Source organism: Alligator sinensis, unplaced genomic scaffold (assembly GCF_000455745.1).
Source record: "Alligator sinensis unplaced genomic scaffold, ASM45574v1 scaffold520_1, whole genome shotgun sequence".
Taxonomy (NCBI): domain Eukaryota; kingdom Metazoa; phylum Chordata; order Crocodylia; family Alligatoridae; genus Alligator; species Alligator sinensis.
Genome location: NW_005842064.1, coordinates 1,726,461 through 1,748,875, shown reverse-complemented (window position 1 = coordinate 1,748,875; position 22,415 = coordinate 1,726,461). Strand labels below are relative to the sequence as shown.

The 22,415-nt window shown below is 40.3% G+C and overlaps 1 protein-coding gene across 9 annotated transcripts in view; it reads left to right on the top strand.

The window, feature by feature from the left end:
* SPOP (speckle type BTB/POZ protein) overlaps nucleotides 1-22,415 on the top strand; it is a 51,667-nt gene that overhangs the window by 18,502 nt on the left and 10,750 nt on the right. For 4 of the 9 annotated variants that reach the window (XM_025203736.1, XM_006023311.3, XM_025203735.1 and 1 more), the window contains 4 exons: nucleotides 19,774-19,915; nucleotides 20,444-20,565; nucleotides 21,094-21,245; nucleotides 21,325-21,452. In XM_025203736.1, the coding sequence (XP_025059521.1) occupies nucleotides 19,838-19,915; nucleotides 20,444-20,565; nucleotides 21,094-21,245; nucleotides 21,325-21,452 (480 nt within the window). In that variant the 5' untranslated portion in view covers nucleotides 19,774-19,837. Of the gene's footprint in view, nucleotides 1-2,550; nucleotides 2,702-19,773; nucleotides 19,916-20,443; nucleotides 20,566-21,093; nucleotides 21,246-21,324; nucleotides 21,453-22,415 lie in introns of all 9 variants that reach the window. The other 5 variants (XM_025203738.1, XM_025203739.1, XM_025203737.1 and 2 more) reach the window with 2 other exon arrangements.

Here is a 22,415-nt window from a genome sequence, read left to right as displayed (position 1 = left end):
CATAAAATTAACATATTTTTTTAGTTTTGTTTACTAAATATAACTTTAAAAAAAAATGCTAACTCACATCACGTTCTATTTAGTGCTTTGGAAAATTTTCCGGACATTTTTCCAGAAAACCCACATTTTTGTGTTCAGTACAGCAGATGGACAGAAGGAAGGTTTAGTTGTTTGGTGAGGATAATCTGACATATGTAGCTTAAGCTTGGTTGCTCTGCTTTTCATGATCAGTTGCAACTGTCCCAGATTAAACTTTTTTCAGGGGACTGAAACCTTCCTCTCTGTTATTTCATGGTAAATATTTGGGAAGTTTTACTGGTTCTGAAAGCAATTTTTATTGCACTATCTCATTGTTCCGTAGCAGGTCACAACCTCACATACTTTAAAATCTCATCATTCTGACTGCCATTTTGCTTTTTCTGCTTCCTGTTGAAGCATGTTTTTAGTTGCTTAGTGGAGTTATCTCTATTTACAGGATGAACGTTAATATATTAAGCTTAAGTGAATATATAAAGCAAATATATTTGTGCTGTTTCCACACTTGGTAATTGGCAGATAAAGTTTTAAAACAAAAGTAAGGACTGAATTTGCAGAATCCCACTGCTGCTGTTTGTGGCAGAAAGTTTATAGAATACAGCATAGTCTACCTCAGCCTCCTTATATTGTCTTTACAAAGATCTGATCCTCTGTTTAAATGGGAGAATTCCATTTAGAATGACTGACTCTTTAAGAGAAGAATGGGTGTGTTGGAGCCCAAAAGTTCAGTGACATTTGCTTAGCATGAGAGAGAAGAGAAACGGCCTCAGCCTTGTTAGCAGGAGAAGACAAAATTAAATTAGAGCAGGCATTAGAGAAGGGAAAAGAGTGAAATTGTCTCCTTTCTTTTACTGCTCTTAAGTTTTTTCTTTTCAGTAACTGAGAGAGAGATTAAAAGAAGAAACAGTTTTGGAAAATTAAGACTTTGGGAATCGGAGAGCATCCTGGGCAGCCTAAAAATATACAGGAGGTGAAGAAGAGGTTGAAGAAAAGGCTGGTGAAAACAGAATTAGTTGTGTTAGTCTAAAACAGGGGTGGGCAAAACATGGTCCAAAGGCCAGATCAAGCCCACCAACTGGTTGGATCTGGCCTGCAGCTGCCCCATAGTGCTCCTCATGGGGTTGACCCCCACCTGTGCCCACTGGTCCCAGCCCTGGCCAGTGCATACAGCTTCTGGTGGGGCTGCTCCTGGTGCTACTTGGCTCCCCTCACTTCCAGCGGCTCCTCTTACCCCTGCCCCTGCTGCTCCACTCCGGGCAGGAGGGAAGCTGTGGTTGAGCAGCCCCTGCCCCAGTGTGTGGGGCTCTGGCTCCAGCTCCTGCCTGCCTTCCACCCACTCTGCCCACCCAGCACAGTGAGCAGCCACTTGTGGGTGGCTGAGTGGGTAGAAAGCATCCAGGAGCTGGAGCCTCATATTTTGGGGCAGGAACCACCTGACTGCAGCTTCCCTTCCACACGGAGCAGTGCAGCGCAGCAGAAGCCGGAGGAGCTGCTTGGAGGCAAAGGGAGCTGAGTAGCACCTGGGTGGCTTCAGCCACACTGGGAGCAGCACCGCCAGTATGCTCTGCATCCTGGTTGGGGCTGGCAGGAGCACATTGCGGGCTGCCTCAGGTGGGGCTTGGCCCCATGTGGAGGACCGCAGGGGCAGCTGCAGACCATACCACCTTCCCCCTAGGGCAGGGGCATGCAGGGAATGGATTGCGGCCCAGCCACGGCCCTGCACGTCCCTGTCCACAGAACCTTGGTCAGCCTCAGCTCGTGCTCTCCCCACCCCATGATCCCAGGGTCTCTCTGGCTGCGTCCAGGGGGCCAGGATCTTGGGGCGGTGAGAGCACAGGGCCGGGCAGAGCCACAACGTACTCCCCACATGCCCTTGCTCATGGCGCCTGCACTTGTTGCAGGGGCACGTGGGTGGTGGCAGATTGCAGCTCTGCCTCGGGTCCCAGCCCCACATTGTCACTGCTGTGTGACTCCACCCAGTGATCCCAGATTTGCCTGCTCCTGAACACTGCCCCCACATAGGGAGTTCTGGTGAGCTATTGTGGGGGGTGGGGGTGCTGACCTGGCTGGCAACCACTCATCAAAGCTTCCTTTGTGGCCCCCAAGACCAAATAATTGCCCATCACTGGTCTAAAGTCAGGCAGAAGGCAGGGCCTTCTTAGAGACTAACTGATCTCTAATGGCATCCTTAGAGACTAACTGATTCAGAGAGGCATAAGCTTTTGTAGGCAATAGCCCACTTCAACAGATATGACAGACTATAGTCGCCTATAGAAGCTTATGCCTCTTTGTATCATCTGGTGAAAACAAAATCAGTAAATTAACCATTTAAATGAAATAATCTCAAAACTATGATTATTTAAGATTAATCCTGTTCTTTGCCTTTCTTTTTTGTAGTTACTTGCACAAGCCATAACCATTACCCACACTCGCATCTGTACTTTAACTTGTCAAAGTAGATGCCTTCTAAGTTAAGATTTTATCTTGCTCTCTACTTTGTATCCTTGCTCTAAGGTGTACAAGAGCCAAAGGGATGTTGCATACCAACCAATAAATGAGAAATGCCTTTTCCCCATTAAAGACCTGAACCATAGAAACACTGTCACTCTGACCAGGACATCTTTATTCTGATTGAAATCCAGGAAGCCTGAATGTTGATTTAATGGTAGGTAGCATAAATCATTGAATTTTTTTTTTTTCTTTTCACTGCCTTTAAGAATTTCTGGGGGACACAAATTTTGCTTTGAATATATACTTGTCTGCAGTTTAAAGCTTCTGTATTGCGAGTGGTTTTTCCATAACGTGGACCCTAAATACCATTTTTTTTTTTTTTTTTTTTTTTCTTCTTTCTGCTCAATATAAGTCAAAGACCTGTCTTCCCTGAAACATGGATTTGGTATTCAGGCTTAGTGGATTCTGATAAGATTTAGATGGTTTGTTCACCTGTAATTTTAGTAGATATTCTACCTTCTTTAACCTTACTACTTTACACAGTTTTATAATAGTGCTACCATTTGATAATATTAACTGGCTTCTTCTAACAATGTAAGCTGAAACAATTGCTATTTTACTTCTAGCTGAAGGGGTGATATATCCAATGTTTTTCTTGATCTTTGTTGACCTGTTTGCAGTATCAAATGCTTCTATGAGTTGCAATGAACATTGGGTCACTTTTAAAAATTAGTTGAATACATTCTTTGCTCGACTAAATGGAATGCTGTACTATTTGGGGCCAGTAGGTGTTTTTTGTGTTGTATTTGGATATCTGTTTCTAGAAACTTCAGTCTCTCTATCATGCACAAAATATTCTTTCCAAACTATTCGGTATTTATCCATCTGTCAGGTATTAGACTATGTTCTACCTCTGTTGTGAGGTCTTGAATATTTTAAAACTTCATCTGTTTAAAAAGACCAATTTATAACACATTTAAGGGAGTGGGGCAATCTCTTCCTTCATTTAACACACAGTATCTATATTGATTTTCTTGCTTGTTGGTTTTTGAAGATAGCTCACCAGACGTCAGAGCTTGAAAATAAAGTTTGCTTCGCCAGACTTCATGTCTATGTTAAATGGAATAGGAAGGTCCAGCAGAAAAAAATAATCTGAATGTGTAGCAAGGGTTTCTTCCTTGCCAAAGAGAACTAAATTTATTAACATGCAAATCATCTTTCCACCCCTCTTAAACTATATATACACACTTAAGGTAGATTTTAGAGGTGCATCAATAGATCGGCTACATATCAGATCAGCACTGATGAAAGGAAAATTAACATTATCAGCATTTGGCTTTTTTTGACCGGTGTAACTGATAATGTCACTGATAAATGCCATGTGAATGCGTGCAGCCGCAGCATGCACGTGGCCAGTAATGCAGCCTGGCAGCTTGGAGAGCAGTGTCCAGCCAGCAAGTCTGTGGAGGGGAAGGGGCATGGGGGGGCAGATTGAGGCCTCCAAAGTGAGGAAGGCAATGGGGCAGGGGCAGGCGCTGCCTAGCCAGGGCGGTGAATGCGACCCCTGGGTTGGAACGTGGGGCAGAGCTGAAGGCAGCTAGTCCACAGGGTTCAGGGTGGGCAGCTCCCTGCTGCTGCGTGCACCCCCGGGGGAGGCATGGGGGCCATGTGCTCCTCAGATCTGTGCGCAGAGCAAGGGTGGGCTGCCTGCTACAGGCTTGGGGCCAGGGACTGTGCCAGGTTCTTCCCTGCAGGGGGGCTGGGCCAGGGCTGGGCTCTGAGCAGGCGGGGTTGGGGTGAGTGGGGGCAGCCCTGGGAGGGGTAGCTATGGTGAATTTTGGGGTAGCTGTAGCCCACCCCATAGCCACTCCTCCCAGCACTGCTGCTGCCTGCCCTGGCCCCGCCCATTTGGAGCTCAGCCGCCCCCCCCTCCCAGGAACAGACTGGTGCATTACCTGGTCCTGAGCCCACAGCGGGCAGCCCACCCTTGTCCACGCATAAATTGGGGTGGGGGGATGACACATGGCACCCCCCACTCCCCCATTGTTGTGCACAGCGGTGGGGAGACAAGCCACCTGCGACTCCATCCCACTCCTGGCAGGGTTGCATTCTGGTTGGGCAATGCCTGCCCCTGCTCCACTCCCTCCCGCACCATGGAGGCCTCAATTCACGCCCCCATCCCCAGACTTACCAGCCAGATGCTGCTCTCCAAGCTGCTGGGCTGCATTCTTGTAAATCAGATGTCGGATCAGGATTGGCTGATATGGCTGGTTAATAATCAGCCATCAGTATCGGCTAAAAAAATCTTTATCAGTGCACCCCTAGTACATTTTGTTTGTTACCAGCTCTTCTTTCTGTTACTATTAAAAAGCTGTTCTCCTTCTTCTACATCAGGGGGTGGCAAACTTTTAGGAGAGGTGGGGTGCTTTAATGAGATTGGCTTAAAGGCAGACCATTGCTGCTTCCTTCGCACCAGCTGCAGTGCCACCATGTCCCTTCTCCATTTCCTATTGTGTGCCCACACTGCCCCAGCCAGATCGAATCACCACCACCACCACTACCATCAAAAAATTAATCTTCCCCCTAGTGCACACACATGCTCTTAATTCTAGTGCCGTCTTTTTAGCATTTCCCAATAGATAAAATAAAAGGGCTTTTCATTTTTTCCATGATAATCTTGTGCCCTCCACCAAACATTCGCTCAGTGAATTCTAGTGCCACCTTCCTGCAACATTGATTCTCATCCTCCCTCTTTCCCAGGAGGCTATTAACATTCCAACAGCTTTTACCCAAGTGGGTTGCTCTGCTTGTTCTTTCTGTCTTCCTCTCCAAGGAAAAGTGGTGCCTGCCTTTCCCTGCCTTCCTGCAAATGCAGAGCAGCTCAGACTTTATGCCTCTCTCCTTTTAAAAACAATGCTTGGCTCGGGTGTCATCCTGCTTCTTTTCTTTCTCCCAGTTACGGCAGGGATTGATGGTTCCTTGACCTGCTGTGTCTATTCGTTAGGTTTTTCCAACATTTGTCCTAACTTTTAGTTACCTAGGACTTATCCATTTCTTAGTTTGTTTATTCAAAAATGGTTTCCAGTAACATAATCCAATTCCCCACAGCAATACTTAGACAAATTTGCTTTGAATAACTGTGGTGAAAACACTACGATTATTTGATTTAGGTAGTTTGTTATAATGATTGATCAGACTTCCTAGTTACAGATTTACAAGCTGTCCATTTTGGTTTTGTATTTTTCTTCTATTACACATTACATATACTAGGGCTGATTTACATTTAAATGTTTGAGAGAGGACTTGAGGTCCTACAGATTGTTTTGCCAACATTTGCAAGGATATTTTTCTTTGTTCTTCGTTTTCTGATAATAAGTATTTGTCACACTCATGGGTCAGCTCTTCCTGCAACTTAAGTGGATAATGCAATTTAAACTATAAGAGGTGGACATCTGCAGCAAACATTCATTTAATATATATATTTTTAATATTTATGGAGGCTTATTTGCCTATCATCAACAAGCTTCTGAAAATTCCTTTAAGTAGAGTTTCATAAATCCTGAAAATACTTTAGCTGCAACTTCACAAGTTTTCCCAATATCTGTGTGCAGAATTATTGTTGAGAAAATAGCTGTAACTGAATTTTTAGCTTATAAAAGAGACCTGATGGTAGAAAAATTCATAATGTTTATTACTGCTCACATACTCTCATTTGCAATCCAGATACATTCCATAAGACACAAAAGACCTAGTATGATTTTCAGGAAGTGACAAAACAGTGGAGAAGCAGGCATAGATACCAAAATATTTTAATAGCAAATTTAAATTTTGTCTCTGTACTATGTGAGCATCTCCCAAGCATTGAAAAAGAAATAATCTTTTTCTTCCCATTCTGTAGGGAAAAAAATTGCACAATTAGTTCATATGGCTTTATCATGCAAAGAAATCAATGGAAAGCTAAGTTAGAGAACTGGGTTTTAGTTATTGAAAGTGGTCAGGTTTATGGTATTTAGAAGATCAGATTTTATAGTCTTTGATTCCTGTAACTGCTGCATCTCATACTTGTAAGCCTTGACCTATTCATCACTGTAATTGTGATGTGTAGCTGTTGCAAAAGCTCATAGTTCTCTTGGGTCAGTACATTTGAAGACTTTGAGTATTGGAACAGAAACCTTTTATTGGACCCTTTCTTTTTGGAGAGGAGAGCTAGACTAATATTAAACATTAATTAAGAAGTTGACAGCTGAATTTTATAGCAGTTGGTATGTTTCTAGTGTTATGCTTCATCCTAGGTAAAAGCTTTAGTATTCTAATCTGGTAGTCATGATTTCAATATTTCGATGTGGAAGTCGTTTATAAATGCAATATCATGGCCAGTTTTGTGAATGATTGGAAATAATGCAATCTTGTAGACACCTGCAGCCAGTAGCATCAAGGAATCCCAAAAGAACCCCAATAGTACGAGTTATTTTAACAATCGTAGAGTAAAAGCCCTTGATGGTGCATTTTTCCTTCCACCAGTCTCCTCTGCCTTGCCTTGTTGTAGTTTTACCTGTCTGTTCTTCATCCAGGTACTGATTTTCATAGTTACTGTCCAAGTTATGCAATGGTGCTTGTTTCCTATAAAGAAAAGAAAACATGGAGTTTGGTCTTAGGACTGTTCTGCTGCCATTTCAGTCCTTGCTGCCTCCTCACTGGTTCTCTTAATGGCTTTATATAAATACTCAGTATTGAGCACCTGCAGGTGAGTGCTTTGAGGGTTGAAGAGCAGTTAATGAAAAATCCTGAAAACCTTAAGATATTTTTGGTGTTCTTAAACTATGTTTTGGAGGATGGAAGACTAACAAGTGAAAGTGACATGGTTTTCAGGCCTCTGCAGAGGAAGTTGTGTTTGAGGTTTTTTCTAATATGATTGTTCAAGTAAATTTGTTCGTTCCTTTTCTGTGTTCTGTTAATTTAAAATAGAAAATAATAATTCTAGGTGTCTAGAGTTATTGCAGTTTATCTGACAAAACTACATTCACTTGTGGTTTTATTTAATCCATCTTAATTTCATACATCTTCCAGGCTGCCCTATCATAGAGGGATTAAATCTTTCATATATATGGTAACTCTGGGACTATTATGAAAGTGGGTTATTGTGGAAAATTTTAAATAGCAAAGAGGTGAATTTCCAAGGCTCTGACACCATTAGCAATTCAGTCATATTTTTCTGAGCAGCTGTGTTTAAGGGTTTACCATTAATTTAATTGCATTTATCTAGAACATGTTGTTATACATGGCTAACACCAAAGATCATTTTAAGTGGAAAATGTGCAAAAAGTATTTTATTATTTTATTTTTCAGTTTGTTTACTTTGTTCTTTCATTCCTTTTCTTTTTAGTTCCTCCCTTGGTGAAAAGTTCCTTACAAATATCAATATCTTATTGTATATGCAGAGAAATATATGTAGTAACTGTTTCCGAATCTATTTTTCTACATATTTAAAGAGAATGCTGGACTGAGACTGGCAGTAATTAAAACAAAAGTAGAAATTTCAGAGGTGTTTGACCCCTAAGAGATCATTCATGTTTGAATATTTAATGCAAACTATTTATTCTGTATCCCAAATTAGGATTAAATCAAGGTGGAATGAATCTTTCACTGGATAATAGTTCATTGCTTTTTGTCTCCTTGTTATGATGAAGTCAGTGTTCCAGTCCATTTTCTTCTGACTCTGACCCTGTTGACTGAAAACTCTACATCTTTGTCATTTTGATTCCCAACAATATTTCCACAGCACTTAATCAAGACAGATGTAGTCAATGCCGTCTGCAGGATTTTCAGAATACAGAGAGAGCTGAAGTGTGAAAAGATAAACTTTAAAAAAAAAATGTATTCAGACAATTCTCCAGCTTCTGTTTGGCATAAATCAATCCCTCCCTCTGCCTTAAAACAGGAAAACCCTGCCTCTGCCTTAAATCAATCCCTTTTCTACCTTTAAACAGGAGTTAAGTCTACATCCCCCATCTCCACCAGAGAATGGGCTTGTTTACTTCACAGAATTTTGAACAATATGTTGATCTTTCACAAAAAAAATCTGCTTTTTTTTTCTTAAAGGAATTTTGTTCAGATATCTAATATAACACTGTCTAGGAAGACATAGTCTTTCTAAAGTGCAAATACTTTATAATGCCAAAATACCTTTTATAATTAGTACACCATGCTTGCACATGTAACACAATATCCCATATACCACCACGTTACTACTGATTTAAATCGGCTGTCTCCGGCTTTTGCTAGCCAATGGGCAACAGTTGAGTATATAACCTGCTTCAGGAAATGTAATGCTTTCTTTTTCTTGTCATCCTCAATTTTAGGTCTTCGGCCCTTAAAAAAAAAATATATATATATCAGGACTCATCAGCTGCTGCCCAGCAGGGGGGGCGGCAATCCCTGCTGCCCCTCACTTCCCCGTGCTGCATGGTGGGGCTCTGCCCCCCAGAAGCCCCGGGGCTGGGGCAGCAGCCGGTGAGTTCAGGGGGTTTTGTTTTTGTTTTAAAGGGCTGGGAGTGGGGGCAGGCAGGGCAGTGATGGGGGGGCTGGGATAGCGGGTGGGGGTCAGGGGGCTTGTGGAAGAGTCCCCCAAGCTACGCAGGGCAGTGGGGATTGCCCCCCTGCCTGGCAGCACCTGGTGATTAGGGGCTTTTTTTAAACAACTGGGAGCTGGGGCAGATGGGGCAGCCATGGGGGGAGCTGGGACAGCAGTCAGGGGGTGCTCAGGGTGGCTGGGGGAGCAGGCAGGGGATGAGGCCTGGCAGGGGTCCCCCCATGGTCATCTCCCCCCTACTGCAGTCCCTCTTCCTCAGCCCCCTTCTTACCAGCATGGAGTCCGGGTCCAGCTCCGTGCTGCAGCCAATGGGGACTGCCTGAATCGCTGAACCTCTCTGAATCTTTTTAAAGTTCTCTGAATCCATTCAAAATCAATTCGGACCTTTTAATTGGCCCCTGGATTCGGCCACTGAATCGGGCCGAATCTCCTCCAAATCTCATCAATACCTGAAGGTTCACACAGCCCTAATTACCAGTAGCAGCATTTAGTCTATGTTAATAACTACCATGTGAAAGCTTTGTTGCTATATCCATGGTTGCTTCCTTTTGAACTACTCCAGCTGGGGAAAAACTGGAATAATTCTTGAAATAGGTCTCTCTGAAAATCCCTTCTCATATTTGTTCAGTAATATTGCATGTCATCTTGAGTCTTTAATTGGAGTCCTGACTTTTATTGTATATACAATTCAGGCTTCTCACCCTCATTTTCAAGGCTTTGCATAATCTTGTTACAATTCACGTCTTTTTTCATTTACTCTTATTGCTTACAATTCTCTCTTCGTGTGTGTGGTTTTTTTTTTTCCCCCCACTCCTGCCTCTGTATCTTTTGTTCTTGGATCATCTTTTCTCTTCTCCACCAAATCTCCCCTCTCCTCTTGTCAAATGCTTAATTGAAACCCATAGGAAGACAAGGTTATTTGTGTAAATCTAATATCTTTTATTAGACCAATTAAATAGTTGGAAAAAATTTTTGAACTATTTAGTTGGTGTAATAAAAGTTATCAGATTTACCCAAAGAACCTTGTCTCCCTATGTCCTTAGACCAACACGGCTACAACCTACATCTCTGTAATTGAAACCCATTGCTTTTATTAATACTTAAAATGTAACTCTCCGTATCCTCCCTTTTCTGAATTATTAGTCTGCTAGATTATAACATCTTCTGCACTGGCAGTGTGTTTTAAAATAAAAGGCCTCTAGGTACATCTAGTGCTACCCTCTGCCCTGCCCCTCTCCCCACTTCCTAGGCCCTAGTGCTTGGAGGCAAGTTTTACTGCACCTGGTCTCTCTCTGATAAATGTTTATCCATACTCTTCTTAAATGCCTTCTCTGCCCTGCCTTCTGCTTTCATTGAAGATGATTCTACCATTTCCCTAAGGGGTTATTTGAATAGCTAGCTGCCCTAACATTTAGGAAGTCCTTTCTGAAGTTTTAACCTCAGTGTGCCTTTCTGTAATTATGAGAGATGAGGGTCCGGAAAAAAACACTTATTTTTTTTTTCCTCTAGTCCATTAAGCCTGGTATGGAAAAATTGGCAGTTTTACATCTCTGCATTTAGTTGTAGTTTTACTGTTTCAGAAACACCATGTAAATTTGCTATTTAAGGGAGTTGATGATAATTAATGATAATGCAGCTAAACAAATAGAAACTAACAGAGACGAATGAAAAAAAATCTATTAGACTTTCCTAGAATTGTTGGTGCCCCTCCCCCTTCTCCAGTTCATTTATTGTATTGTCTTATATTAGACATTCAAAGGTGTGACCTGGGGCTGCTAAACACTGCTCCTGGGTCAGGAGATAATCAGTAGGGCAGGCTAGCAAGAAAATATTTCATCATGCTTTGAAATGGGTCACATCTTGCTTTAATTGCCAGTGAAAGTTTTTTTTGCAGCTGGAAGCAGTTGTTTACAAGGTGAAAATTAATCCGTCTTTTAACCTTTGAGATGACTATATAGGGGTTCTCTAGAGACAAGTCCTGTTTGTTATTTGTATCCAGAAAAAAAGAGTACTGATGGACTGTAAACAGGCAGTTCACACAAGGTCCATAGGACAGCATTCTGCTGTTGTTGCCTTTTGTGACTTGTCATTTGTGCATTTGCTGTCACCTGTCCCTTCTTTTGCTTGCCAGGGAAAGACTTGATGTCCACACTTTATTAAATGTCTTCCTAAAACCTGTACATGCAGAAGCCTTTCTCGGCTTTTCAGTTTTTTTCCCAGGATAAAGATGCTAGGTCTGCTACTAAGAAAATATGAACTGGTAAAATGCTGGTATGCAAATAAGTACTATAAAATATCCTGAATTGGAGCTTCCAGAACTTTGAGCCGGTAGAACACTGTCCTCAGCAATTCTGGTGAACCATCATACAATCTTATCATTTGAAAACAGGTAATGCATACAGGTGCACCAATACATTGGTCCAGTGTTCTCTTAGCCTTGTTTGCAACAAGAGCACGCTGTTGGCTCATATCCAGTTTATTGTCCACTGTAACTCCCTGGTCCTTCTTTGCAAACCTACTGCTAAGCCAGTTGGTCCTAAGCCTGTAGCAGTGCATAGGATTGTTCCATCCTAAATGCAGGACTTTGCACTTGTCCTTGTTGATCCTCGGGAGATTTCTTTTGGTCCAATCATCCATTTTATCTAGGTTTGTCTGAATCCTAGTCCAAACCTCCAGTGTAACCCACCATGTTCACTGGGGGCATGCTTCCTTAGACTTTGAGCCCACTGAAGTCAATGGAATTATGTGCACAAGTAAAGGTGAACAAGTGTATAAATGTCTGCAGGGATAAAACCTCTTGGGGAGATTTTGTGTAACAAGATCATTGCAATCTAGATGCTTCTCCCTTACTGGGCCATTTTAAAGTGTAACAAAATCTGCTGGAATGCAACAATTCTATTAGCGCTCTGTCATAACTTTTATTACCACCTAGCTCTCTCAGCCATATGGGGGAAACAATACAAGATACACCAGACTGAAGTTATTTATAGACAGTTAAATTGCCCTACCTCAAAGCAGGACCTTCCCCAATTTTATCACCCCAGCTAACGTTTTGTCTCACTGAGTCTTAAAAACCTCAAAGTATGGAGATTCCACAGCAAATCAATTTGTGCATCTTGATTTTTTTTTTCTTCCATGGAGTACAACGTTTGCTACCTCTGAAAGACTATACACTGCTTTCTTGAACTGTGGTGATAGAGTGGATGTGAAGATGGGACAGGCCCCTGGCTTTAACAGACTGTGTACTCTTTGCTTTGAAAGGGCAGTTGGTAATCCAAGACTCTTGAACTTTATTCCCATGTCTGACACAGAATTGCTTTATGTTCTTGAGCAAGTCCCTGAACTTCTCCAAATCTTTCACAATTTAGTCAGATGTATTGCTGTATATTTATCCTTCCAGTGACCTTTATACCTGTCTGATACTCAGAAATATAACTGGTTTTGGCATTCCCTATGTAGTGACTGTGAAAGAGGAATACATTGAAATTAAAAAGGTTTTTAAGTATTTCTGTGGAAACTGGAGATTTAAAGGGGACTTCTCCTGGCATATTTGGTGGGCAGTACTAGCCTTCAGTTTTGTAAATCACCAATAAAAAAAATAAATCTAAATCAAATCTGTAGACCCTAAATCTTGTATTCATGCTATAAGACCTTGCACTGAACAACAGTGTAAAAGAGAAAAAGATTTAACTTTACAACTGTTGATAGTATCAGAGGTTCAGCAACCTGTTGGTAAAAAGAAATGCCTCCTGTCCACTGTTTATCTTTTGCGCCATGACATGGGGGTTATTAATTTATAGAGAAATCTCAACACCACCTCCCCAGTCCTTCCCTGGACACACTGGAGGATTATTTAGCTCTGCAGTTAGCCTTGATCTCTTTTATAAGGTATATATTTCAAAATGGTGCATTATATTCATGTGACTCCATTTATGGTGTGCCAGTGGATACACCTAAAGTGTCCCCGTTTTCAGAAAAGTAACCAAAATAATACCACTTTTAAAAGTGGTATTATTACTTATTTATAGAAAGACTATAATATGCTTAGTCTTAAATTTAGTGGGTGAAGAAAACGACTTATTATCTAAACTCTCCAAACTCCATTCGTTTTTTTTCTTTTCCATGTTAAGAAAACATTCTTTTCCTTGTATCTAAACAATGATTAATGTATTTGTAACACATACCTAGATGTTGCACACATTTTAGTCACGTATCTGCTGCTCGTTTTCTGTTTAAAAAAAAATACTATAATGTGACTGATGCTTTTCTCCACAGTGTAAATGTGTTTAAAGAAGTACTGTTCGTTTAGACTGAAACAGAGTTGACAGGAAATTTTTTGACCTCTGGGGCCTTGCTTCCATCTGCTTCATTGTATTTGGGTTTCATGTTGACATGTTCCTTTTCACTTTGGTGTCATCTTCAATTAAGTTTCCTTAGTATCATGTAGTACAAATAGCACCTTAGCCTCACAATGAAAGACATTTTGTTGAGCTCTCTGTGTAGCGCTTTTTGTTAACCTTCTAATGCCTTTACACAAGGTTTCAGTAAGCTTTAATGTGCAGGAATATACTACATACTGACTCTGGTTTACTGTGACAGGAAGAACTACCTAGAGGGAGCCAAATAGGATCATTCTGTGTTAAAATTTAAATCTGACATTGTTTTGGGTACAGGGGTGTGTGGAAACTCTTGATATAATTCTTAATGGTATTATTTGTTCCATTCCAGAAAGTTTTATTTCTTATGAAAAACCTATTTTCTCTTGCTGTTACCAAAATATGTTGGCCTTGTCTCAGTTTATTATTATAGCAAGGCTTAAAGCAGTCCTTTTATTTGCAGTGTTTCTCACTCTTGAGTTGGGAGCAAACCTGCTGCTTCTAAAATATTTTACCATGCATATCTTCTGGCAGAAGCTAATGGAGAATTAGAGTCTGACCAGCCGTCTTTACCAAAATGCCTTTTTTTGTATGTGTATCAATACAAGTGAAATTAAAAAAATATGGTTCTCCTGTCGTTTTCTTCACTACTGGCACTATAGATAAATTCTTACGTCCAAAGACAAGTACGAGTTTCATCAGCCCAAACATAAAAGTAAAGAGAAAGTAAACTCATAAATTGAAAAGGGAAAAACTTAGCTCTGTTACCATTTTAAATAGCTAACACTGAAAAGAGATTTTTTTTTCAAAATCAAATTTTGCTTTTCTGAGAAGTCCTCCAGCCAAACAAAGGTGGTTGAAAAACAAATATTTTAAAGGTGAAAAAAGATATTTTGTTTTTGCTGTTAATAACCTTCTAGGCTTCCTTTTATACATCCTAAAGAATAAAATAACCTAGAAAGTCAGTTTTCAAAAAATTACCTGCCAGCCTATGATTAAAATTAAAAAGAAATCAAAATACCTCAGTGGCATTGCGTTTCATCACAAATTGTCCTGTGAAGGAGGTGTTAAAATTTTACATAATAAAAACAGAATTTAGGAGCTAAAATACCTATTTACCTCCCTTTCCTTGTTCAGGTTTGTTTTGCTTGTTCCTCACCTGCAAATGCAAATAGGTGGTAGGGGGCAGACCTGCAAATGTAAATAGTTGGTAGGGACCATTGTGAGCCACAGACCCCCGCCTCCCCAACATGCCCTGCAGACATCCCTACCCCCACCGAACCATGCACCTACACAGCCTGCAACACCTCTCCCCTCCCCTCTCCAGCCCCCTCATCCTGCCTCACCATGTTGCCCCAAGTTCACCCTCAACTTTCCTGGCCACACCACACTGCATTGCCCTTTCCCCTGGGACAGGGGCACATGGCAAAAGTCAGAGGAGGGAAGGGGAGCCTGGAGACTTTGGCTGCTGTTGCAACTAGAGCAGTGGCTGGGCACAAGCTCATGGGCTGCAATTTAACCCCTGCTAATTGGACAGTCCTGGTATAGACAAAGAGAGGTAGGTAGCTGTGTTAGGTTGTTAGGTTTGAAGTCAGGCAATAGGCAAGGTAGGGGGGCACCTTATAAACTAACTGAATCAGAGGTGCATAAGGTTTCATGAGCCGCAGCTCATTTCGTTAACCTAGTCTAGGGATTCTCAGCCAGGGTGCCAATACACCCTGGCATCCTGTGGTGCCTTGGGATCTGTTCAAGGATGCTACAAGGTGCCACAAAATATTAGCACTGTTAGGTTTACAAATATGGTTCACAAGATGAAACCCAGAGATTTCAAACAAAAATTCCTAATTGTGGTCTTTCTGAGTTCTTTGCAACAGCAAAGATGGCTCTGTTGTTTTTCTGTAGGCAAAAAATGAGAAAACTAAGAGAGAACATTCCAAGGAGTACCTGAAATCTTAAAAGGTTGAGAACCACTGACATAGACAAAGGAGAAAACATGTTTAAAATCTCTTGAAACTTTTAATATGGAGAAGAATAAGAAATCTGTCCCACAGTCAGTCTACACATAGTAGCATGGCAGAATTATTTTGCTTATCCACCTTAGTGTCAGGTGTTACAACTTTATGCAAGAAAGTTGTTGTATAATATCTTCATCTGAATAACATTTCATAAAATCTTTGCTAGGTTTACACAGGGCAAAGGCTTATATCATTTCATATAAACATATGCATTCAACTAACATAAGAAGGCACACAATGAATAGCTTATGGTTTTGGAAGTAAAATACAAGAGTAATCAAGTCCCTCCGTCTGCTAGCAAGTTAAACCAACCATTCTTGTTTCTGCCACCGAATGCAAAATACTTTCACCAGCTTGCTAAGCGTTTCAGCACCTACCTTCTTACAAAGATTTGACAAAATCATTTTCATACGCTAAAGCATGCTTAGTTGATGATGATTTGGCTGGACAGGAGTTGCAGACCTCTTAAAAATTGACGACATCCTAAATTTAAATGTTCTGCCATCTGTGGTTTTAGTTTTGTAATTTTCCACCATTTTGACTCAATGAACTATGACACAGCTTTCTTAACAAATGTGATTCTGTATCTTCAGTTTTAAACAGTGGAAGGGAAGGAAATAGTTTAGAATGTTGTTCCATTGGCCATGTTTCACTTTTTCCTTTGTATTTAGGTTTATTCATGTTCACTAAATAACAGATTTCCATAGTGTCTTTAAATTGCTCTTTATATTTTTATGCTTGTGTGGATTCAGTTCTTAATTAGATCAAACAAGATTTCTTCCAAGACTGAAACAGTAGTGTCATTAGTCTGTGATCTGTCAAATACCTCCAAAACCTACTTTAATTGCTCTTGTATGTTTTTAGATCTTCTCCACAGAATTGCTTGTTGTGTAAAATGTATAATGTGTTTTGATCAAAGTAGTATGCCAGCCCAAAGCAAATTCTAAAAGGTAATACGTAGAGGTATCTTCCTGAGAATTCTACTGATTTCTTCTGTGAAAAATATATAGCACAGATTCAGGCAACTGAGAGCCTGATAATAGTCATAGAAGAATAATTTAAGTGTCCATAATTTGCTTTAATCCTAGAAGATATTGATACGAAAATGAAGCCTAAAAAATAATTGCTTATGTCAGATGTTTACCACTTTTGCAATTGAAAAATGTTTTTCTTTTTAATCATTTCATTATTTAATCTCGTTGTAGAGCACATTAATATAGTTTCATTTGCAATTTAAATGGCATGTTCAAAAGCATTGGACTCAATGGGTGTGTCTACATGTATATTTACATTGGCTTAAATTTACTGCGCAGTAAACAGGAATAGGCTGGCATCTATATATGCAGGCATTAAAGTTATTCCCAAGTCAGTCCACTCACACACTGTTACTGTACAGTAAGGAATCTACATGCATGTTACTGTGCAGTAACTAATCGAGCATAAATTTGACACCTGCATGATGCAAGTATCAAATTTACATTCAAGTCAGTGTAAGTCACCATATTTACTGAGCGGTAATTTTGGTTACTGAACAGTAAATGTGCACGTGTAAACGTGCCCAATATTACATCCTTGTCTTTTCAGACATAAAACCAATACATTAAGTAGGAATGTGTTTGTATGAAATGCTTGTAACCCCCTTGTTGTTTGCTAATTATTCTTGTTCTTTTATTTACAACATTTGGTAGTGTTAACTTAAGTCTTCCAGGAGGAATGTAACCTGGGCAGTTTTTAGTCATCTGAGTATCTGATTTTGTGTTACATTGAAGATGATGCAATTGGCATAAAAAGAAAGATTCAGGTGTTATTCAGTCTATGCCTTTTTGCCCTTCTGTTGTGGTTGTGTTTTAATAGTATAATCAGGCATTGATTTTTTTTTTTCCATCATCATAAATTGTGTGTCATGATCAGAGACTACTATAGAATGAAAGTGATGGTGAGGAGCCTGGACTTGGGACTTGAATGATTAGTTAGTTGGTTATGATGAAGAATGTCCTTACCTCATTTAAAGCTCAAACACTCCTCAGTGGTGTGCTCTTTTACTTTAGTAAATAGTTTTTATTCAATGGTAAGGTTCAGTGTTAGCTGATATTTTTTTTCTGCATTTCTTAATCAGTATTCTCTTTTAAATCTAGCTACTTAATTCTTGACAGTGTTTACATTTTATGTAACAACTATATTCTTATTCAGTACATTTAAATAACTTTGTTTCCTGTACCTTTGCTGTCAGAGTTGGTAAGCCATACCTTCCTTCAGTGGTGGTAATTGCTATTTTAAAGTATTCACTAGCAGCATTTACATTTACTCTAATTTGAATGAGAAACAACCACCTGTTGAATTCAGCCCTGTAAAGAGTGAAAAGTAGTCACATAACTATAAATGAAGCTGCTTTCAGATGCACTGACCACCTTCCTAGAACTTAAGAGTTTAGTAAATACAGGCCTGATAACAGTTCACAGCACCACCTATTCTCCTTTTGTAAATATCCAATAACATTTAATTCCATTCACTGGCCAAACTCTTCTCTTTAATAACCAGCACTTTTACCCTCACCCTGTAGGCTTCTAGATTAGTTTTACAATTTAGTAAGCCTGAAAGGGACCTTCGTATCCCCACAACTTCCTTTAACTTTTTTAAGTTGCCTTCATTCACTGATTGAAAATAGAGCCTAGTGGTTCTATAGGTTTACCTCTATATAAAAATAAACCTTGAAATGCATTTTATAGTCATGAAAGTGTGTCAGTGACATCATTCAGAAACCAGGGAAATCCTGGCTTTTTTTATATCCTGTAATATAAAGCTAGTAGTGTAAGTAGGAATGGGCAAGCAGGGCACCAGCTGTGGGTGCCAGTTTAGAGGGGGCATCAGAATGGTGGCACTAGGGAGGCTTCACGGTGACAGCAGCAGTCTATGCCATGGTGTTAGTAAAGCTGTGTGTGTGTGTGTGTGTGTGTGTGTGTGTGTGTGTGTGTGTGAGAGCTATGCCATGGGAGCAGCAACTTGCACTGGAGCATGGTAGGACTCCTTCCTTCAACGCTGCTGACCAGCATTTTTGCCCAAAGTGTCAGAATTCCTAATTATGCCTCTATAAGCAGCTGAACTCATTGTGAGGGCTTATCTTGATATCATAAGTTGCATATAACTTCACTAGCATATAAAGGAGGTGTGAATGTCTCTCTGAGGCCTGGGAACCGGGTTGGTATAGAAGTGTCTGCAGAGAAGCTGGTGTGTTTTGTACTGTCAAATGAACCACAGCAGTCACAAGAGAGGTTGGTAAAAGTATAGTGTGTGTGTGTGTGTGTGTGTGTGTGTGTGTGTGTGTGTGTGCGCGCGCGCACAAAATAAGCCTTAACATCCAAGCTTTAAGAGAGAGCTTAAACTGAGGTTTATGCTGGTGGCACTTTGGCTACCATAACAGCCACACCTTAGGTTTAATGTTTGGACTATGTTGGACTATTTAAATCGGGAATGAAACAATGAATCTAAGCCAAAGAGAGAGTGTCCTACTTCAGTCTTGGACTTTGGGGACCCATATTCTATTACTTCTTTCAAGGAGTTAAGATATTGAAAAGATGAGTTAACATTGCGTTTGTCACCATCTCTTTTAAACATGAATATTACCATATTTTCTCGCATAAAACACACACTTATTTTCCCTAAGAATCAGCTTCCCAACATGTTTTAAGCAGGGAAGCTGTTCTCTTTGGAAAAGAAGCACCCCTAGAAACACTGTACATGCCATGTAGCTGCCAGGATGGCTGCTGCTTGTATCTGCCCAGCAAACTGAAGGGATAGAGTCTTGTGTTAACCGTCTTACAGCTATATCTATTGGCTGAAGAATGTAGTTTGTGCCTGAAGCAACAGGTGAACTGTTGGTAATATCTTGATGAGGCTTGTGGTGCAGAAACAGCACTTTATTTACAGGAACTTGTTTAAAGAACTACTTACAGTAAGAAGTAAGTCTTGCTACTGCCTTTTGCCTAACCTTGTGTGACATAGACTGTCCAGGAAATGTGGCATCACAGGTTACAGTCTGCTACAACAGAAAGTTCCTGATGCCCAACTTCCTGGACACTCTGGGCCCACTTGCTATCACACAATCGACTGTGACTGGAAGAATCTATGTTCTGCCTTCCAAAAAACTGGATGTTTGTATTATTTGGTGTGGGGGGGTGTTGTATGAAAGAAAATATGGTATGTTAGCTAAAGGTATTGAAATGAGAGATGTGCCTGACTTAGTTCATACGCCGAGTATCTGCAAGTTCTAACAGAGGTGCTGGCTTTTTCCTTTTTTGTGGCCTGGCAGGGTGAAGACCTAGTATAATTTTCTTTCACTGAATTGTGAATCCTGTTTAATCTTCAAACTGGCGATGTCAAGGGTGCCGAGTCCTCCTCCTCCGGCAGAAATGTCGAGTGGACCTGTAGCAGAGAGCTGGTGTTACACTCAGGTACATTCACAGTGTGCTCAGATGTTCACAAGGTACTAAGATCAGACCACACAGTAAGTTTGATTAAAAATCTGTTCAGAGATTTTTCCGAACTGGATTTAGTTACAAGCATTATGTTGTTCCATTAATAAGAATGCTGTTCTTTTCTTGTGGCTCTGTCTGTGGAGGCAAACAAGCTGAGTCGGGTCATTCAACAAAGTGGAGATTGTATATGTGTAGACACACTTTCTATCCTGGTAACTTTCTGAAGCAGATTGAGAAGTTGGCATAGAACAGTTTGGACTACTAGCTGTCACAGTGTTAGATTCATTTGATGCTTGGGTAATCTTTTTGCACTTGAAAGATGAAGTCAGGTGACTTGATGCAACCTTCTATCAATGGCTGTGCAGTCATGGGTGTGGACAGAACAATTGTCTTAGTGCTTTTCATGGGTTAGTACCATAGTGACATGTTTATTTTAATTCTTGCCCTCAAGCTTCCCATTGTGCAGTCGTGTTCCTAAATTGCTTCTTTGTTTTGTATTTTCAGATTAAGGTGGTGAAATTTTCCTATATGTGGACCATAAATAACTTCAGCTTCTGCCGGGAGGAAATGGGTGAGGTCATCAAAAGTTCAACCTTTTCATCAGGAGCTAATGATAAACTGAAATGGTAAGAAACCTAGTAGAAGATAGTCACACTATATACTATATGCCTACTTTGTTAGAGAAGTTACTGTTTTATGGCACTGAGGTGTCAAGTGTGTGTGTATATATATCACAGTGGGTTTCCTGCTTCCTTAACATACAACATACACATAAGGAAGAGAAGCTATGCCCTACTATGCTGTTTGGATACAGAAAACATACAAATGCAGGATCTGTCTCTATAGTTCATGGTATTTCTTGCTAATGGAGGCCATCAGTAAGTATGTTGCCATGTCAGAAGTTCAAATTAATTTGCTTGTAGTCACATTCCTGTCCCTGGATTTGTATTCCAATATGTGCCCATATTGGAAAAGTAATGAAAAAACAATTGTGATGTATTGTTCTGGTCTTTTGTACCTTTCCACTTCTACAGTCAGTATAGCAGAACTTGTTTGCTATAAACTCTTAATGGAAGAGCATTTTAGACTTTACACAATTGTATGAGCTGCTAGAATCTTTTCCTGACATCTCATTAACATGTTTGTTTCTACAGGTGTTTGCGTGTCAATCCTAAAGGCTTGGATGAAGAAAGTAAAGATTATCTGTCCCTCTATCTTTTGTTGGTCAGTTGTCCAAAGAGTGAGGTTCGAGCAAAGTTCAAGTTTTCCATCCTGAATGCTAAAGGAGAGGAAACAAAAGCAATGGGTATATGTAGCCATTTATTGTCTTCTTTAATATTTGCTCAGCCCTGTCATGTGTTTGAAACCTTATGCATCTTTTTCAGAGAGCCAGCGAGCATATAGATTTGTACAAGGCAAGGACTGGGGATTCAAGAAATTCATTAGAAGGGACTTTCTTTTGGATGAGGCCAATGGACTTCTTCCAGATGACAAACTCACTCTCTTCTGTGAGGTAAGTCTTTATTCAGCTGAAATCATAGCAGTTCTGTTGACCTGTATAGTCATTTGTGGTCTTTAGGGAGTGAGAATGGAGACTTTTGTGAGGAATATTTACTGTGTATGTATTTCTGTACGTTTGATTATTTTGCTTATAAGGATTGCATTTGAACTGAAGCCTTGGAAGGGGTTGAGAGTATACATGCAGTTCTGCTTCTGCTAATTATATTGAAATTGAAAACTGTAGGTCAGTCCTGTTACGGCTTGTTCTGGAATAACATGGTAATGTATACTTCTGAAGAGGACAGTAGTGATGACCCACATAAATGGTAGTTAAGCACTGAACATCTCTTGGTCCTGAAGGGAGTGAAACTTCACTCCACATGCAAAGCGGCCTGCTATTTCAAAACCTATGCCTGTAGCATTGAACACGTAATCTTTTGCTCTTGCTGTTGACTTGGCTTGTGAAAAATGGTTTTGAAGGTAGTTATGGAGACCCACTTCTAGAAGTATGTATTGAGTGATCTTTTCTGAAGTAGCCAGTGGGTGCATCTATATGTTTATTAATGTGCAGTGGTTACTGCACATTTAATTTAGTACTTATATAACCAAGTACTAAATAAATGCTGAGTAACCAGAGTTAATGCACAGTAGTGCCAGTGAACATCTTTTTAGTGACGCTACTGTGCAGTTAGCATCTTGTGTAGACACGTTGTGTTACTTTTGCTCCAAAAAATTTTGGAATGAATTTGAATTGGTTTAGTGACCTAAATGGGAGCACAGTTTATAAGTGTGCACAGGTGAGACCTTTTGAAAATTCTACTAATATATTTTTAGAATCAATACCACGTTAACAGAAGAGTGGAATTTCTTGAAGTGCACTAGTAAAATTTCAGTGGAACTTGTGCCTGGTTGCTTTTGAAAATCCCAGCCTTAGTGTTGTGCATCCAGGAGTCTTACCTAAAATTTCACATTCCTG